Genomic DNA, 20,889 nt, shown 5'->3' on the forward strand with positions numbered 1-20,889 from the left:
ACTGCAAGGCAGATAACTCTGAAACTCTTCGAGCCAAAGAGATAGCTACCAAGAACAGAACTTTCCAAGATAAAAGCTTGATATCTATGGAATGCAGAGGTTCAAACGGAACCCCTTGAAGAACTTTAAGAACTAAATTTAAACTCCATGGCGGAGCAACAGGTTTAAACACAGGCTTGATTCTAACTAAAGCCTGACAAAACGCCTGAACGTCTGGAACATCCGCCAGACGCTTGTGCAAAAGAATAGACAGAGCAGAAATCTGTCCCTTTAAGGAACTAGTGGACAATCCCTTCTCCAATCCTTCTTGAAGAAAAGACAATATCCTGGGAATCCTGACTTTACTCCATGAGTAACCCTTGGATTCACATCAATGAAGATATTTACACCATATCTTATGATAGATTTTCCTGGTGACAGGCTTTCGAGCCTGAATTAAGGTATCAATGACTGACTCGGAAAAACCACGTTTTGACAAAATCAAGCGTTCAATCTCCAAGCAGTCAGACGCAGAGAAATTAGATTTGGATGTTTGAAGGGACCTTGAAGTAGAAGGTCCTGCCTCAGCAGCAGAGTCCAAGGTGGAAAGGATGACATGTCCACCAGATCTGCGTACCAAGTCCTGCGTGGCCACGCAGGAGCTATCAAAATCACTGAAGCTCTCTCCTGCTTGATCTTGGCAATCAGACGAGGGAGCAGAGGAAACGGTGGAAACACATAAGCCAGGTTGAAAGACCAAGGCGCTGCTAGAGCATCTATCAGCGCTGCCTTGGGATCCCTGGACCTGAACCCGTAACAAGGAAGCTTGGCGTTCTGACGAGACGCCATGAGATCCAGTTCTGGTTTGCCCCAAAGTTGAATCAACTGTGCAAACACCTCCGGATGGAGTTCCCACTCCCCCGGATGAAAAGTCTGTCGACTTAGAAAATCCGCTTCCCAGTTCTCTACTCCTGGGATATGGATAGCTGATAGATGGCAAGAGTGAACCTCTGCCCATAGAATTATTTTTGAAACCTCCAACATTGCTAGGAAACTCCTTGTTCCCCCTTGATGGTTGATGTAAGCTACAGTCGTGATGTTGTCCGACTGAAAGCTGATGAACCTGACCGCAGCAAGCTGAGGCCAAGCCTGAAGAGCATTGAATATCGCTCTTAGTTCCAGAATGTTTATCGGAAGGAGTGTCTCCTCCTGAGTCCACAAGCCCTGAGCCTTCAGGGAGTTCCAGACTGCACCCCAGCCCAGAAGGCTGGCATCTGTCGTTACTATTGTCCAATCTGGCTTGTGGAAGGTCATACCCTTGGACAGATGGACCCGAGATAACCACCAGAGAAGAGAATCCCTGGTCTCTTGATCCAGATTTAGTAGAGGGGACAAATCTATGTAATCCCCATTCCACTGACTGAGCATGCAGAGTTGCAGCGGTCTGAGATGTAGGCGGGCAAACGGCACTATGTCCATTGCCGCTACCATTAAGCCGATTACTTCCATACACTGAGCCACTGAAGGGCGAGAAGTAGAATAAAGAACACGGCAGGAATTTAGAAGTTTTGACAACCTGGCCTCTGTCAGGTAAATCTTCATTTCTACAGAATCTATCAGAGTTTCTAGGAAGGAAACTCTTGTGAGAGGCTATAGAGAACTTTTTTCTTCGTTCACTTTCCACTCATGCGACCTCAGAAATGCCAGAACAATGTCCGTGTGAGACCTGGCAACTTGAAAAGTCGACGCCTGTATCAGAATGTTGTCTGAGTAAGGGGCTACTGCTATAGCCCGCTAGAAGGGACCCTAGAACCTTTGTAAAGATTCTTGGTGCCGTGGCCAACCCGAAGGGAAGAGCCACAAACTGGTAGTGCCTGTATTGACCCTCCTGGATCATAGGAAGGATGGTTCGAATAGTCTCCATCTTGAAGGATGGGACTCTGAGAAATTTGTTTAAGATCTTGAGATCTAAGATTGGTCTGAATGTTCCCTCTTTCTTGGGAACAACAAACAGATTTGAATAAAAGCCCTGTCCCTGTTCCTCCTGCGGAACTGGGTGGATCACTCCCATAACTAGGAGGTCTTGAACACAATGTAAGAATGTTTCTCTCTTTATCTGGTTTGCAGATAAAAGTGAGAAATGAAATCTCCCTTTTGGGGGAGAGGTTTTGAATTCCAGAAGATAACCCTTGGACACAATTTCCAATGCCCAGGGATCCTGGACATCTCTTGCCCAAGCCTGGGTGAAGAGAGAGAGGCTGCACCTTCATGCTGTCTTAGAGGCAGCAGCAGGCTTCTTGGCCTGTTTCCCCTTGTTCCAAGCCTGGTTAGGTCTCCAGACCGGCTTAGACTGGGCAAAAGTTCCCTCTTGTTTTGTGTTAGAGGAAGTTGAAGCTGCGCCACTCTTGAAGTTTCGAAAGGGCCGAAAACTAGACTGTTTGGTCCTTAATTTGTTGGACTTGTCTTGAGGAAGGGCGTGACCTTTTCCTCCAGTGATGTCAGAAATGATCTCCTTCAGTCCAGGCCCGAATAGGATCTGTCCTTTGAAGGGAATGTTGAGAAGTGTAGACTTTGAAGTCACGTCAGCTGACCAGGATTTAAGCCATAGCGCCCTACGTGCCTGAATAGCAAAACCTGAATTTTTAGCCGTTAGCTTGGTTAAATGAACAACGGCGTCAGAAACAAATGAATTGGCTAGCTTAAGGGCCCTAAGCTTGTCAATAATATATTCCAACGGGGTTTCAACTTGTAGAGCCTCCTCTAGGGACTCAAACCAGAAAGCCGCGGCAGCAGTGACTGGGGCAATGCATGCAAGAGGCTGGAGAATAAAACCTTGTTGAATAAAAATTTTCTTAAGGTAACCCTCTAATTTTTTATCCATTGGATCTAGAAAAGCACAACTGTCCTCGACAGGGATAGTGGTACCCTTAGCTAGAGTAGAAACTGCTCCCTCCACCTTAGGGACTGTCTGCCATAAGTCCCGTGTAGCGGCGTCTATAGGAAACATCTTTTTAAAAACAGGAGGGGGAGAGAACGGTACACCTGGTCTATCTTATTCCTTAGTAATAATTTCAGAAAACCTTTTAGGGATTGGAAAAACATCAGTGTAAGTAGGTACTGCATAGTATTTATCCAATCTACATAATTTCTCTGGGACTACAATAGTGTCACAGTCGTCCAGAGTTGCTAAAACCTCCCTGAGCAATACGCAGAGGTGTTCAAGCTTAAATTTAAATGTAGACATATCAAAATCAGATTGAAATATCTTCCCTGAATCAGAAAAATCACCCACAGATTGAAGCTCCCCTGCTTCAGCTTCATTATATTGTGAGGGTGTATCAGAGATAGCTACTAAAGCGTCAGAGAGCTCTGCATTTATTCTAGTCCCAGAGCTGTCTCGCTTTCCTTGCAATCCTGGCAGTTTAGATAATACCATGTCTTGCAAGGTATACGCAATGGGCGTGCTAGATGTACTTGGCGTCCCCTGAGCGGGATTTATAGGATCTGACACGTGGGGAGAGTTAGACGGCATAACTTCCTCCTTGTCAATTTCTTCTGGTGATAAATTTTTTAAAGCCAGAATATGGTCTTTGTAATCTATAGTAAAATCAGTGCATTTGGTACACATTCTAAGAGGGGGTTCCACAATGGCTTCTAAACATAATGAACAATGAGTTTCCTCTATGTCAGACATGTTTAAACAGACTAGTAATGAGACCATCAAGCTTGGAAAACACTTTAATAACTGAACAAGCAAAAAATAAAAACGGTACTGTGCCTTTAAGAGAAAAAAACAATCACAGAAACTGCTAAAACAGTGAAAAAAGCAGTAAATCTTACGAAATTTTTACAGTGTGTATAATAGGCTGAAAGAGCATTGTACCCACTTGCAAATGGATGATTAACCCCTTAGTTTCAAAACCGGATCAAAAAACGATAAACGTTTTTAAACAGTCACAACAAACTGCCACAGCTCTACTGTGGCCCTACCTGCCCATACGACTACTTTGGAAGGCACAAAAACCCCTTAGAGAGGTCCTATATGTTCAGGGGACTCCTTCAGGGAAGCTGGATGTCTCAAGCTGCAAAAACTAATGGAAAATAGGCCCCTCCCAACCTGTACTCACAGTGAGAGGGCCTTAAAAAACTATCCCTAGGCAAAATCTAGTCAGCCATGTGGAAAAACTGGGCCCCAGAATAAAGTTTTCTCACCAATATGAAATGTTGAATGTTTATACACCTCAAGCAAACGTTATATCTATTCAGTAATGTGAGTAAATAATAAAAATATTACCCTTTACAGCAAGCATGATACCAGTCGTTATTAAATCACTGTAATCAGGCTTACCTTAAATAAATCCGGTATTGACAGCATTTTCTAGCTTATCATTTCTCTAGAAAAATTTAAATCTACACATACTTCAGAGCAGGAGACCCTGCACGCTATTCCTCCAGCTGAAGTTACCCATCTCTTCAGTTATGTGTGAGAACAGCAATGGATCTTAGTTACAACCTGCTAAGATCATCAAAGACCACAGGCAGACTCTTCTTCAACTTTCTGCCTGAGGCTAAAATAGTACAACTCCGGTACCATTTGAAAATAACAAACTTTTGATTGAAGATAAACTACATTAATGCACCACATCTCTCTAGCTGCTTCCCTTGTCGAGAGCTGCAAGAGAATGACTGGGAGGTGGCAGTTAGGGGAGGAGCTATATAGACAGCTCTGCTGTGGGTGATCCTCTTGCAGCTTCCTGTTGGGAAGGAGAATATCCCACAAGTAATGGATGAATCCGTGGACTGGATACACCTTACAAGAGAAAACTTCTTGATTGAAGAATCTAAACTAACACCTCACTTCACCTCTTCCTATTAATAACACAGGCAAAGAGAATGACTGGGGGTGGAGGGAAGGGAGGGGCTATATATACAGCTCTGCTGTGGTGCTCTTTGCCACTTCCTGTTAGCAGGAGGTTAATATCCCACAAGGATGAAATCCGTGGACTTGTCATATCTTGTAGAAGAAATAGCGGTTTTGTGAGCACCCTCACTAACTGGAAATGCTGATTAAAGGGACACTAAACCCAATTTTTTTCTTTCATGATTTAGATAGAGCATGCAATTTTAAGCAACTTTGTAATGTACTCTTATCAATTTTTCTTTGTTCTCTTGATATCTTTATTTGAAAAAGCATGAATATAAGCTTAGGGGCTGGCCCATTTTTAGGTTCAGCACCCTGGGTACACTTACTAATTTCGCCACCAGCAATCGCTATCCAGGTGCTGAACCAAAGATGGGCCGGCTCGTAAGCTTAGATTCCTGCTTTTTAAAATAAAGATACCAAGAGAACAAAAAAAATAACAGGAGTAAATTAGAAAGCTTCTCAAAATTGAATGCTCTATCTAAATCATGAAAGAAAGAAAAATTGGGTTCAGTATCCCTTTAAGCTAAAAGCACCTAATATTACATTTTAGTTAAAGTATGCAATTAATTTGAGCTTTGGATAGCTTAAATAGTAGTAGCTTTAATAGTGCAAAGTATTACACTGCCACCCAGCTGTCAACATTTTCTGTGAAGAAATATGGAAGTCATACAAATGGCAATTCAATTGCAAAACATTCAACTCTGGTATTACTGGTTTATTTATTTATTTATTTATTAATAAGATAGATAGATATGTACAAATATATACACACAGCACATATAGCAGAATGCTACTCACCTAACTCTAGAGTGTATCCAATCACATTCTTCAACAACTGATATTTATTTTCTTTACAACCATATATGGAAATATTATACTTTAAACCAGCATCCAAATGTTCTGCAAATTAGAAAAAAAAACACACATAAATCTGATTAATTACACAAGTTACAGCAGCTTTTACATTTACTGAATTATAAATTCCAAAATGTACATTTATGCATGATAAAAAAAATCTTCAAAAAAGATTTGTTCACAACTTATATTGTTAAATTATTGATGACAATTTTAAAATCAGTTTCAGAGCAGCAATGCACTACTGAGTCTATTTAAGTATGCTTTTCAACATAAGATAACAAAAGAACAGAGTAAATTTGATAGTAGAAGCAAATTGAAAAAAAAAAACTTAAATCTGCTTGCTCTATCTGAACTATGAAAATTTAATTTGGACTTAAGTACCTTTCAAACAAGGCATTTTTTAAATCAGTAATATCAGCAAAATAACGGTGGTAACGTGATTGCACACACCTGTAGTGATCAGACATTCCCAAAAGCTAAATCACAGATTGTATAGAGTCTACGATCAAGCACCAAGATATGATTAAAAAAGGCTTTATAAGTAACAGTTTGTGACACTTTATCTGAGCGTGAAAGTTAACTTAAAAAGGGATACAAAACAGCCTGTTTCATTGTTGTAATAAAAAGCATTAAGCAGTGGGTTATACTTAAACATCATTTTAAAAATGAGTTTACCTTTTTATTTATTTTTATTTAATTTATGCAGGGTCCATTACTTCCTGTCATAGCCCCACAAGGGGGCTGGGTTCTCTACAGGAAGACAAAGAATGAGCTTTCTCTTTAAAGTGGTTGCTAATAGACACTAGTTCTAGCCCATGCTCAGTAGAGGACTTTTGCTGCAAAATCATGTGACAGTAGAAATTAAATTGTATAATGGTAGCTCCCTTATATCACTAAAGGCAGTGGCTATACAATTTCTATGTGCTGATTTAGCAAGAAAATAATTAAGTCGTTTGTAGTTTTCATATAATAAAAAATGTGTTTTTTTAAAATCAAAGTAAACCTAAAAAAAGAAATGTATTAACAGAGCACTGTTTCATATACTTTTAAGAATTTTGAAACTAACATTTCAACCTGTGATCTTGGAATGTTGTATGCGTATATTGTGATAAGGGAAGTAAATTGGAACATTTTTATAATGTTCCTTTAACTTCAGCCTTTCTTGTTGGTCTCTATCAGTACTTGCCAATTGCACCAGTGAGGTGATCTAACTAATTCGTGCTTCCCTGCAAAATCTGGAAATGGACTACGCTCACGGACAAAACTGGGTGCACCTCATACTTGGGCAACACACGAGTAACAGCCATATTCTTTTACAGAATTCTATACAGATAAAGTATGGGGGCAACAGAAGACTAATATTCAAATAGAAAAACACGGATATTAAGACCCCACAAAAACAGCAAGTCAAAAGGCTTTAGCCCTCACAATATCTGGTCTGTCATATAATACAGAGACAGATTTCTTTTGCATACATAAAGTTTTATGTAAACAGAAATTCTTATTGCTTACCTGATTTGATGAAAATGCTTGTACTTGAAGATGGGACGTGTTTCCACATAACTCTAGAGGAGAGTTTCTGAGAGGACGGCCTCCACTCTATCACATACCCACACGAAACGCTGGCATCAAATTGCCATGTAATGTTAATACCCTCTGGCGTTCCAACTGCTTTTACTGTGTCAGCATCTTCAGAACAATCAGAAGGTGATTTATTTGTTTTCATACATTATTATCTTATCAACAAATATTCTAAAAACACAGATGAAGTTAATTTTTTAACTTAATATAATTAAAAAAAAACAAAAAAACACTTCCTTAGGATTATAAGGAAGCATGTGCAGAGACTGCATATTTTACTAGTGTTCTCCATACTTTCATTTCATGGTTTCATATCTAAAAAACATCAAAAGTGAACATTTATTTAAAAAAAAAAAAAAAAAAACCTCTCCCAAATCAGAATAAATGCTTCCGGATATGGCTCTAGATATAAATAACAGGATCTAATTTTTTTTTAATTTTTTTTTTAAAATCCAGGAGCATTCTTTTGTGTAATAACATTCAGTAAAGCACTTTATTATTTGGATCAAAAATAAATTTTTTTTTTAAATGCTCTAATATACTAAAGCATTTGCTTTTTTATTGCGCTACTGCTTGCAGAGAAACAGGTGTTTAGCCACCAACTAAAAGGGTGCACGTGTCTTTAGCAGTGTATGTATAACATTGCTATAAACATTGTTGCAAACACGGCTGCCAGATGGCTAGAGACATATGCACGCTCCTGAGCTAACCTGGGATTATTCTTTAATAATGGATTCCAAAGAACTACGTAAAATTGCTATAGAAGTACATTGAAAAGTTGTTTACAATGGCATGCCATATCCAATACATTTAAGTTTGTCTTTACTGTCCCTTTAAGTTCACTTCAGAGTGAGAAATGCACTACTTGCTTACCATGAGATGAAAATGGCAGGTGATTGGAAGACACACATATGCTGCCCCTGATTGGTGCATTACTGGTTTTACATACAAGTGACAGTGCAATAATAAAGTAATCTAGGACATTATAACATTTTATTTTCTCTCCTGTATGTCCTTTAAAACAAATGCTCATTGCTGTGTGTTTAACCACAGCATTATTAAAATTGATATTCATCAACCATGGTACAATTTAATACTCCAAACAATGATATTTCAGGACTGATGATGAAAAAAACTCAGCAGATAAATGACACTAAGTATTTGGTAATCTTTTTTTAGCATTATATTGTTATGTAGGGGTCTCTTCTCATACAGAACCTGCAGAGATAAACCGCTCTCTAGCTAAAATTTGCCTTTGTAAAAAACAGTTTGGCAAGAGTATCAGTACTGCAAAGGTGTCTGAGTAGAGAGCTTTCAATCAGGCCAATAGTGTCAAATTAGCAGAAACGTTTTGGTGATCTCTGTGTGATGATCTACATCCAATTTAGTTGCCACAAACAATTGTTTTTTTGTTTTGCTCCTCAGCAGTACAATTTCTCCACTGAATAATGTATTCTTTGGAACAAATATTACAAAGTGATGAACATAAAAGTGATATTTGTAAGAAAAGTATCTTTCAGCACAAACCTACCACTTGGTAGCTCTGCAGAAGTTATCCGCGATGAGGGAGATAATCCACCTGTACTGTTGGCGGCCACGGTAATTTCATAATCCATTTTATCAGTGTTGTCAAGACGTATCTGTGTTCTGTTCAGCGTTACAGGCACAATGGCATACTTTGGATCCTCGTTACTTTTAAGTGGTTTCCAGGACACTATATATGAGTACACAACTCCGTTTGCTTCATTTTTTGTTAAAAGCTTAAAAGGAAAAAATATATAAACAGTTTAACAACTTTAGTCTCTTCACTGTTACACTAATATAATAGTTGTATGTTCTGTTTCTGGCATTTTAAACTGATATTGTCTATATATGTTGCTAAATATTTGTACACATGATATTTTAAGACCTCCTTTCTCCAGATGGCTTGTTGATTTACGTGTCCAAGTGAGTGTGGGGGGATGGACTAATTTTATTATAAATTATGGTTGTTGATGTGCTGATACTTCCAAGAAACTTATATATGCGCACACACACACAAATATATGAGAGAAAAGGAGAAAGAGAGACAGAGAGAATTTAAGGAAAGGCTGCAGCACTCAAAATAATTTTAGTGAATTTATTTCAAGCAAACAGACATAGGCAACGTTTCGGGCTAAGCCCAAGTATATACAGTATATTTCTATATATTACGCAAGCAAATATTTTTTATAATCCACCTTAAAAGGGACATTGTATACTAGATTTTTCTTTGCATAAATGTTTTGTAGATGATCCATTTATATAGTCTATCTGGGAGTGTTTTTGTAACCATGTATAGTTTTGCTTTGTTTTTGTTTTTTAATAACATTGTGATGATTTTCAGACTCCTAACCATGCCCCAAAGTATCAGATGTAGACCCAAGTCTACAGACTCCTGCTGCTTTTGTTTGTACAATGGGTCTTTTCATATGTAGGGAATGGGGGAGTGTCTGCCCTTCTTGCTTTCCCAGCCCCTTTCACTGGGTCCCAGCCTAACCTTAACATTGCTAAACTGGGAGCTTTTAAGTAAGTTTTTAAAAGGTTTTATACTGAAATTTTAGATCAGTATCTGTGCATATTCTTCTTTATAGTAGTGTATTACATGCAGTTATATGAAAATTGGTGTATACAGTCTCTTTAAAAGAATGTAAGAATGTGAGAGATACAGGGCCGGATTTACATCTCAGGTGCCTGTAGGGACAAAAACCTGAAGCGCCCCCCTACCCCCCCCCCTCCAAAAAAAAAAAAGTGGAAAAAAATTAGGACTTTTTATTATTATTATTTAGGACAACTAAAAATAAATATTAGATGTAAAATTACATTTTCCCTTTTATGGAGATACACAAATACACACACCAATTGCAATATTTGTTGTAATGGAAGCTACACCAAAAATCAATATTCACTTGACTCAAATGGCCATACAATTTCTATTATGTATAACAAAAACAAATCATGTTAAACTTTTAATGCAAAATATTCTAAAGAAAACCCTATTTAAAGGGACATAAAATGTGACAGTTTGCTAGAGCATTTTAATATTGCACTAGTGCTTGCACAGAAGTGTGTTAGCCTCTTGCAAAAGAGTTAAACACATAGTCAATGTCAGTTCTGAGACAGCAATACACATCTGTGCAGACCCAGATGGGCTCATAGGACATGTTTATTGACAAGCCATTAGTGTATTGCTTTTCTGGAGATGACTTTGACTATGTGCTTAACATTTTGTTGGAGTTAAACACAGTTTTGTGTAAACAATAGCAATATTAAAACTAGCAGCATACAAGCTCATCAACAACCTGTGCAGCCAGTGGAAGAAAACATAAAATGTAGGTATTTTTTCCACTACATGAAAAAAATCTTGTGAACTCTGATATTTTTGGTACAAATACACACAGATGTTACATTTATTTTGTTCTGAAATATAAATATAATATGATGTTGCTCTCAAAGGAAAACATGGAATGTTGTAGATTATATGTAATCCAGGGGTCAACAAATGTGTTTAAAATTAGAAATTCAATTTACCACAATACAAAAATACCACACTTACTTGATAAAAGAACAGATTAACAATTTTTTATGTGATGTGTGTGTATGTATATACATATACATACATATACATACATATACATACATATACATACATATACATACATATACATACACATACATATACATATACATACATATACATATACATACATATACATATACATACACATACATATACATACATATACATATACATACATATACATACATACACATACATATACATACATATACATATACATACATATACATACATATACATACATATACATACATATACATACATACACATACATACACATACATACACATACATATACATACATATACATACACATACATATACACATACATATACATACATATACATACATATACATACATACACATACATATACATACATATACATACATACACATACATATACATACATATACATACATACACATACATACACATACATATACATACATACATATACATACATATACATACATACATATACATATACACATACATATACATACATACACATACATATACATACATACACATACATACATACACATACACATACATACACATACATACACATACATACACATACATACACATACATACACATACATACACATACATACACATACATATACATATACATACATATACATATACATATACATACATATACATACATATACATACATATACATACATATACATACATATACATACATATACATACATATACATACATATACATACATATACATACATACACATACATACACATACATATACATACATACACATACATACACATACATATACATACATACACATACATATACATACATACACATACATATACATTCATACACATACATACACATACATACACATACATACACATACATATACACATACATATACATATACATACATATACATATACACATACATATACATACATACACATACATATACATACATACACATACATATACATACATACACATACACATACATATACATACACATACATACACATACATATACATACATATACATACATATACATATACATATACATACATATACATACAAACAAATATGCCATGTGAGTGGTTTACACACTGTGTGATATTGAGATTATCAGTTGGTATGAACCATATCAACCTGTTGTTATGTGCACAATGGTAGAGTCAGGAAGTGCCTCTTGCATAGTGTGTGTGTGTATAGCATTCTTAATAAAGTTTACAGTTATGAGGACCTGTGCTTGATCTCCTTATATAAATAAGATAAAACATGGTGTCAGAATAAGGAGTTCCCTGCTTCCATCTGAACTGACAAGCAAGGACTCTGAGGAATCCATTAGAAATCTTTGCAGCAAATTGAAAGTGTGAGAGTCAAGGCTCTGGCAGAGTGACTACAGCTTCTTCTCATGAACTGAGTAAGTGCATCATAACTTGTACAATTGACTGATTCTAACAGCACTACACACTTTTATATTAATACTGCATAATTCAGAACATTAAGATGGAAAAGTTAAATCCTCCACCAGAATTGAAAATGACTGGTAATATGGAAGATGCATGGCAGAGGTTTAAGCAAAGATTCCAGCTATATGTTAGAGCTATAGGAGCTCAGGAGCAAGATGATGAACAAAAGATTGCACTTTTTCTGACTGTAGCAGGATCAGCAGCAATAGATGTATACAACACCTTCACATTTACAGATGAAGAAAGGGATGTTTATCAGGTTGTTCTAGACAAATTTGAACAGTACTGTGTACCTAGACGCAATGAAACCTATGAAAGGTATCTTTTCAGATGTAGAATGCAGAATAAAACAGAGACTATTGAGTAGAATGTAACAGACTTAAAACTGAAGAGTAGATCATGTAATTATGGAGCAATGTGTAACTCATTAATCAGAGACCAGCTAGTCATGGGCAGCAGAAATATAAGGGTTAAAGAACGCTTGCTCAGAGAGAAAGATTTAACACTGGAAAAGGCAGTAGAAATTTGTCAAAGTTCAGAGGCAGCACAGGAACAAGTGCGCACACTCTGCCACAGTACAGCAGCAACACCAGTAATGTCAGTTACAGTGGGGAAAAACAAAGTGCATCCACATTATGAAAATAAAATGAAAGGAAAAAGTTTTATCACACAAACAGCAAATTCTCAGCCTGAATCAGACTGGCTATGTACCAGATGTGGAAAGCAGCATGGCATAAGACAATGTCAGGCTTATGGGCAAATCTGCAGAAAATGTGGAAAAAGGAATCACTTTCAAAAGATGTGTAAAGCTAAAAAAACGGTTCACATTGTTGACCAGTCAGAAAGTGAGGAATCAGAAGAATTCTTTATTGGAATACTTGACTTAACCAAAGCTACAGATAAGGAGTGGGTCATTGAAGCTATTACAAATGGCACTAATATTGCTTACAAAGTAGATACAGGTGCACAAGCTAATTTGATGCCTGAGAGCAAGTATCACCAATTGAAGAACAAACTAGAACTTCTGAAAAGCTCAGTTAAACTAAAGACATATAATGGGGATTTTATCCCAGTGCTTGGCAAGTGCAGTGTGTTCCTGGAATATGGAAATCAAACGCATAAAATGAACATTCTGGTAGTTCCAGGAAACAAACCAGCTCTACTGGGTCTTCAAATGTGTGAAACTTTAGGACTGATTAAAAGGGTAAATGCCATTGATGGAACTAATAAAGAAGAGGACATAGAACATTTATTAACAGACTATGCTGCAGTATTTGAAGGAATAGGATGTCTTCCAATGCAACATAAAATACAACTAAAAGAAGGTTCTCGTCCAGTAGTGCATGCCATGCGAAATGTTCCAGTTGCTCTAAGGGATCGTCTTAAACGGGAACTTGCCAGGATGGAGGATAAAGGTATTATAAAGAAAATCAAGACACCTACTGAATGGGTTCATTCTATGGTGTTGGTGGAAAAACCGGATGGGGGTCTCAGAATCTGTATTGATCCCAAGGAACTGAATAAAAGCATCTTAAGAGAACACTTACATTTACCAACAAAACCAGAATTGCTTGGGGAGCTAAGTGGAGCAACTGTATTCAGTAAACTGGATGCATCCTCAGGATTTTGGCAAATTCCACTGGAGGAGGAAAGCATGAAACTCTGCACTTTTAATACTCCTTATGGGAGGTACTGTTACAAACGATTGCCCTTCGGCTTGTGTTCAGCACCAGAAGTGTTTCATAGTACCATGCAGCAACTTCTTGAACGAATACCAGGCACAACCGTATTCATTGATGATATTCTGATCTGGGGTAAAACCAAGCAAGAACATGATGAAAGGCTAAAGATGGTCTTAGATGTTGCTAAGGAGAATAATTTGAAGTTCAATAAGACAAAGTGTCGATTCAGAAAAACTTCAATTCAATATTTGGGAGAACAACTCACGGGAGGTGGTGTTTTACCAGACATGAAAAAGATTAAGGCAATTACAGAAATGCCACAGCCAGAAAATAAGCAAGATATACAACGCTTACTAGGAATGGTGAATTACCTTGGCAAGTTCATACCTAATTTACCAGACAAAACTGTACTAATGCGACAACTACTCAGAAAAAACTATGCCTGGGAATGGTCAGAGAATCACCAGAAAGAATGGAAGTTTTTGAAGGACATGCTTACTACTGCACCAACTCTGCAATTCTTTGATCCAACAGCAAAAACAAGGTTGTCAACTGATGCTTCACAAAATGGATTGGGAGCAGTTCTATTTCAAAATCAAGGCTCGGGATGGATGCCTGTGGCTTATGCATCTAGGGCATTGACAGATACTGAAAAATCATATGCTCAAATTGAAAAGGAAACACTGGGACTAGTTTACGGATGTGAAAAATTTCATGTTTATTTGTATGGAAGAGTATTTTCAGCAGTAACTGATCACAAACCTTTGATTCACATCTACCAAAAGGGCTTGATAGATGCACCTCCAAGAATTCAACGTTTGTTGCTAAGACTTCAAAGGTATGACTTCACCTTGGATTTTATACCTGGCAAGGAGTTGGTGGTAGCGGATGCTCTGCCACGAGCTTACTTACCATTTAACAATAAGGACTTACAGTTGCAGAAAGAGGTGACTGTTCACGTCAATCTGATCTTGAAGACAGCCCCGTTTAGTCATGCAATGTGGGCAGCAATAGAACAGGCTACAGAAACAGATGCTCTTTTAAGTCAAGTGAAGAAAGCAGTTTCTAGTGGCAAATCTAATACACTAATGCCATCACTGTATAGACCATACATTTCTGAAATTTCTTTGATAAAAGGGGTACTTTTGAAAGGACAAAAGATAATTGTACCAGCGAGTTTGCAAAGTCAAATACTGAAAAGACTACATGAAGGTCATTCAGGTATAGAAAAGACAAAAAGACGAGCTAGAGACATTTTGTACTGGCCAAATATGAATGAAAACATTGAGACAATGATCACTCAATGCCGGACTTGCCAAAAATTCAGACCTCAGTTACCTAAAGAGCCTATACTGGATACGGACTTCCCGTTGGCACCCTGGGAAAAGTTAGGAATGGACTTGTTTGTTTTCAAAAATCAGCATTATATCTTAGTAATGGATTACTTCTCTAATTACCCAGAGATAGCATTATTGGAAGATGAGTCAGCATGTACAGTGATCAAAAAAGTAAAAGCAATTTTGGCGAGACATGGCATTCCAAGAGTAATAATATCAGACAATGGTCCTCAATTCAATTGTAGAGAGTTTAGGGTTTTTGCCAGTACCTATGAATTTGAACATCGAACATCCAGCCCGGGATATCCACAAGCAAATGGATTAGCAGAAGCTGGAGTAAAAATAGTGAAAAACATACTTCGTAAAGCAACAGATGCAGACGAGGATCCATGTCTGGCTCTTCTTAGCTATAGAGCTACTCCTTTAAAATGTGGGAAGTCACCGGCAGAATTATTGTTTGGCAGACAGCTGGTCACACGAGTACCAGTTGTGAAACCTTGGAAAAGGTTCCCACAAAAACATGTAATAGAAACCAAATTGAAACTCAGAGAAAAAAGGAATGAATACTATGACCGAGCTGCAAAGCCTTTGGAGAATCTTCAGGTACAAACTCCTGTGCGAGTACAAGGTTCAAACAGCTGGAATACTGAAGGGACAGTTATCCAGCAATATTCTCCAAGATCGTATGTAGTTCAAACCAATGATGGGCAATGTTTACGTAGGAATCGTAGACATTTGATGGCTATTCCATCAGTTCACAACAATTCGGCAGTGAAGGAAACCTGTGAGGATACATTGAACACTCCATTGCAGCTGGAGAATGAAGATGCCAGAGAAACTTTGCAAAGCTCGACTGACTTGCCTGCCAGTGATGCAATGCAAACAAGGTCAGGTCGATATATCAAAAAACCTAATCGTCTAATTGAACAATGTTAAAAGGGACTGAAGTTTTTTCACATAGACTACAGTTAAAAAAAAAAAAAATGTACTTTAAGTTTTCGGTTGTTTAAAAAGAAAAGAAAAAGGGAAATGTGTGATATTGAGATTATCAGTTGGTATGAACCATATCAACCTGTTATGTGCACAATGGTAGAGTCAGGAAGTGCCTCTTGCATAGTGTGTGTGTGTATAGCATTCGTAATAAAGTTAACAGTTATGAAGACCTGTGCTTGATCTCCTTATATAAATAAGATAAAACACACACATACACATTTTACAGCCTTACAGTATACAAACTTTGTTGTCAAAGTGCCCTAAAGGCTGTAAAATTTGTAAATCACAATTGGCAACTTGTAATAAAGAGCAGAGCAGCTAGTTCCACATAACCTCCACACCTCCAAGGCCTTTATAGAACAAAAACATTCATCCTGAAGCAGAATTTAACTCACTGGCTATAAAAATGCCCTACAGCACATAACAAGTGAATACACTGCAACCCTCTCTGGTAGCCAAGGGGTTAAAGTGCTCTGCATGTTATGTTGTCATTCTAGGCAGCATTAGAAGCCTTGTACAGTCCTAACCTGTTGTTTTGAAGCTTTCATTCCTCAACAAAAAGTGTCTGCTACACATCAGCATGGAGCTTGGCTGTTTGAGGCAACAGAAGTACATAAAATAAAAGTGAAACTAAACATGCCTGGCGAAAATGGGAGGGGTTTAGTTTTAATATTTGCCCCTCTCTCCTTCATGGCTCCCTCAACTGCTGTAACATATTCCCAATAAACACTCGACTCTGTAAGCACCTGGCAGCACAATTCTTACTAAAATTAATACCCTCACAAAAAAAAAAATATATATATATATATATATATTTTAATTTTTTTATTACTGACAGGCAGGCGCCCCTTACTGCAAGGCGCCTGTAGGCACATGCCTACTGTGCCTAATGGGAAATCCGGCCCTGGAGAGATATGGGGGCTGGCTTTGAACCTGAATGCTGGTGCAAAAGAACCAAGTCATAGAACATGAATTTTTAATTATTTAAGGATTCAACTTCGACAGAAGATAATAGTTGACACAGTAAATCTTTAGAAATTTCAGAATGACATAGGTAAAATACATTTAGCAATCTTTAATCTTAGCCTCTATGAGGAAGAAAACAAAACAAATGTTTTACATTCAACATATTATGGAGGGAACCACTATCCATGATGCCAGCTGCACATCCAATTTAATTTCCAATATAGTTCAGCACATTTGTCTGTGGTACATTTTTTTTGGCACACGCACACATTTTATATATATTTATAGTGTGTGTGTGTGTATTTATATATATATATATTTATATATATATATATATATATATATATATATATATCCAGAGAGGTAAAAGCACTCACAGTAACACCGTTTATATGCGTATCAGTCCAGCTTGCCCGGGGTGCTTTCAAAAGTATAACATATTCATCCACAGGTAAAAAGCACTCACCGGGTCTTTGTAGTAACAAACAAGTTTAATGTGACGTTTCGGGGTTGCCCCCGTCTTCAGACAACTTCTTACAGATAAAACATAACTCACCCTTTATAGCCATAACCCGCTCCCAAGTGCATCCCTGTCGATGGCGTACCGGAAGTCAGACAGCCGCGCTGTGAATCACCGCGTCATCGGTTGTCATGGCAACCAGGACGCCCGTCGACAGTCTCTAAGTGACAATAAAATAACATAACATAACATGAAATGACAGGAGTGTGCATAACAAAAAAAGCTAAACAATTGTGACAAAGCTGCATAGATCGTAGCAACATTATTACACTCTAGGCCAATGTAAATGAAACTGAAAGGGGCAGCGAGAAATGTACATAAACAAGCCTGGATACTTGCTAATATCGCAACATGGCTATTCTAAACCCACTCCACAATATAGATAGTAACTAGCATTGGGTGGATACCCGGCAGTAGTGTCAGAGCTAAACGGGGATATAATATAATCCTGACACCGTGTATTATAGATGAGGACAATCCTATAATCAACAACTACTGCATATACCAGAATATCTAAGATAAGACCACTATCCTATATAGATAGAAAAATCTAAAAAACACTTGTATAGATCAAGAAATACCTTATAGATCGAATGCTTACAAGGATCTAATCTATAAAAACTAGTCTACTAAATGGACTAACACTCCTATGAACTTTATGCCAGTGTTAAGCACATAGTAGCAACACTATCTGTACATGATAGGCCAGAAGGCCACTATACATCACTTTCCAAAATAGAGAATAAAAAATAATAAAAGGGAGAGAGACAAAGAACATGTTAGTAAGAGTAGTGGATGTCAAGAAAACAGGGCTCTGAAATATGTCCATCACAGGAAGCAATGCCAGTCCAAATTGACGGTGTTACTGTGAGTGCTTTTACCTCTCTGGATAAATATACTAACTTTGTAATAGCACCCAGCACCTTTTTTCAATTTGACTGTGACTCCTGAGGCTCTCTTTATTTTTCTATTATTGTTTTTAATTGGGAGTGTGTTTTTACTGCATATGATACATTATGGCAGAAGGGATTGAAGCAGCACAAGGCCTGGAGGATGAGGTACAGGGCGCAGAGGAGTTTTTCTTTACAGAAGAAGATGCGTCCCGTATACGCTTTGCAACAATACCACACAGGGTAATTGCTGAACAATCCAAGAATATCTATGAGAAACCGATTAAAATTAAGAGGAAAAGGAGTAGAACTATGCACTGCCATGGAGCATACTTGTCAGAGTACCACCGGAAAAAATTCATTCCTAGGGGCTTCCGCATTAAGAACGTCCCCACTATAGGCAGAACAATCCTGAATTCTGCCTAAAGTGATGTAATATATTGAACAAATGCTCCCTGGACTTGGTATTACTTGTGATCCAGGAGGTCTCTAGACTCTTGGAAATAAATAAATCTGAAGTATCTAAATATGAGGGGCAACATCTACCAGCATTGGAGGCTGAAAAAGAGCAAAATTGGCTGGGTAAACTTAATAATGACATCAAGAAGTATGAGGATGAACTAATCACATTCAAGAATCGTAAACTGGAGGATGTGACAAATGATTATAAAAATAAAAGTGTTTAGAGATGGCAATTGGGCCCCGAAGAGAGAGCACAGTATCGCTCAAACAGACCCTGGCATCAGAGATTCAACAGGAGAAGACTCTTTGGGACCGTGGATAGTTCAGGGAATAGTTCTGATTCAGATGGAAACCCAGTGTCCTCTACCCCCACACCAACATAAATGGGATACAGAGGGGGAATGACAACAAGGTCAAAAAAACGGGGAAGGACAAGGAGCCATACCAAGGGGGGGGGGGTTCAAACCTACCACCCAGACCCCCCAGGAGAGGTCGGTCCATGAGGACCTAGTTGTTAATTTGAGTGATTATGTACTGACTGAGGATGAAAAGAAGGTTTTAAATAAGGGCTTGTCGTTTATTCCTACAGCTAAATGTGACTTATTTGATCTATTCATTGACATTCAAAAGTTTTCTAGAAATCTGAGATTGAAAGAACATTTCAGTGAATTTCAGGATCAACCTAAAAAGATACTGAAAGAGAAGAGCGACTTTGACCCTATAAGCTATAATCCATCTATCAAAACCTTCTCGAGAATGGTACAACATGATACATCTAACCCATACCAACGCAGGGGATAGTTTAGACATAACCTTACTAAGGATGAAAGGGGTGCATTACTCAACTTGCAAGAGAACACTTCCATTGTCCTGAGGGAGGCGGACAAACAGGGTGCAATTATCATCCAGAATTATACTGACTTCAGGGCTGAAGTGATGCGACAACTGATGGATCAGGGGACCTATAAAAAACTTAGAGGTGATCCAACTGATGTATACAAGAAAAAACTGGATACCATGCTAAATAACATGTATGAGGCCAATTACATAGACAAGGATGCACTAGGATTTATGACAGTTCAATATCCAAGGGTGCCAGTGATATACACACTACCTAAGATCCATAAAAGTATGTTGTCCCCTCCGGGGAGACCTATAGTGTCGGCTATAGGCTCCTTGCTCCAGCCAATCGCTATCTATCTTGATACCATACTCCAACCACTGGTTAGGAATATGGACTCCTTCCTTTTGGACTCTAGCTCAATGATTAGGATTCTCAATACCATTACGGATGTCCAAGAAAGTACATTGCTGGTCACCATGGATGTGACCAGCTTGTATACGATTATACCACATAGTGAGGGCATCATGGCTACATGCAGACAACTGGCCAAATATCCATATGTGGGTCCTCCTGTTGAAGTGATACAGGAACTTCTGTCTGCATGTTTGGAAATGAACTATTTTCAATTCGAGAGAGAATTCTTCCTGCAAATTGCAGGAACGGCCATAGGGTCAAACGTGGCACCTACATACGCCAATTTATTCATGGCCGAATTCGAAACAGTGGGCACAACATTTTTTCAGGATACAAGGGTCACCTATTATAAGAGATATA

The 20,889-nt window shown here is 37.8% G+C and overlaps 1 protein-coding gene across 1 annotated transcript in view; it reads right to left on the reverse strand.

Moving 5' to 3' along the window:
* The window catches only part of LIFR (LIF receptor subunit alpha), a 185,572-nt gene that overhangs the window by 35,528 nt on the left and 129,155 nt on the right, over nt 1-20,889 (reverse strand). The window contains 3 exon segments of the mRNA XM_053699675.1: nt 5,702-5,803; nt 7,274-7,450; nt 8,874-9,102. Coding sequence (XP_053555650.1) covers nt 5,702-5,803; nt 7,274-7,450; nt 8,874-9,102 — 508 coding nt within the window.

Source organism: Bombina bombina, chromosome 2 (genome assembly GCF_027579735.1).
Source record: "Bombina bombina isolate aBomBom1 chromosome 2, aBomBom1.pri, whole genome shotgun sequence".
NCBI classification, from domain to species: Eukaryota; Metazoa; Chordata; class Amphibia; order Anura; family Bombinatoridae; genus Bombina; species Bombina bombina.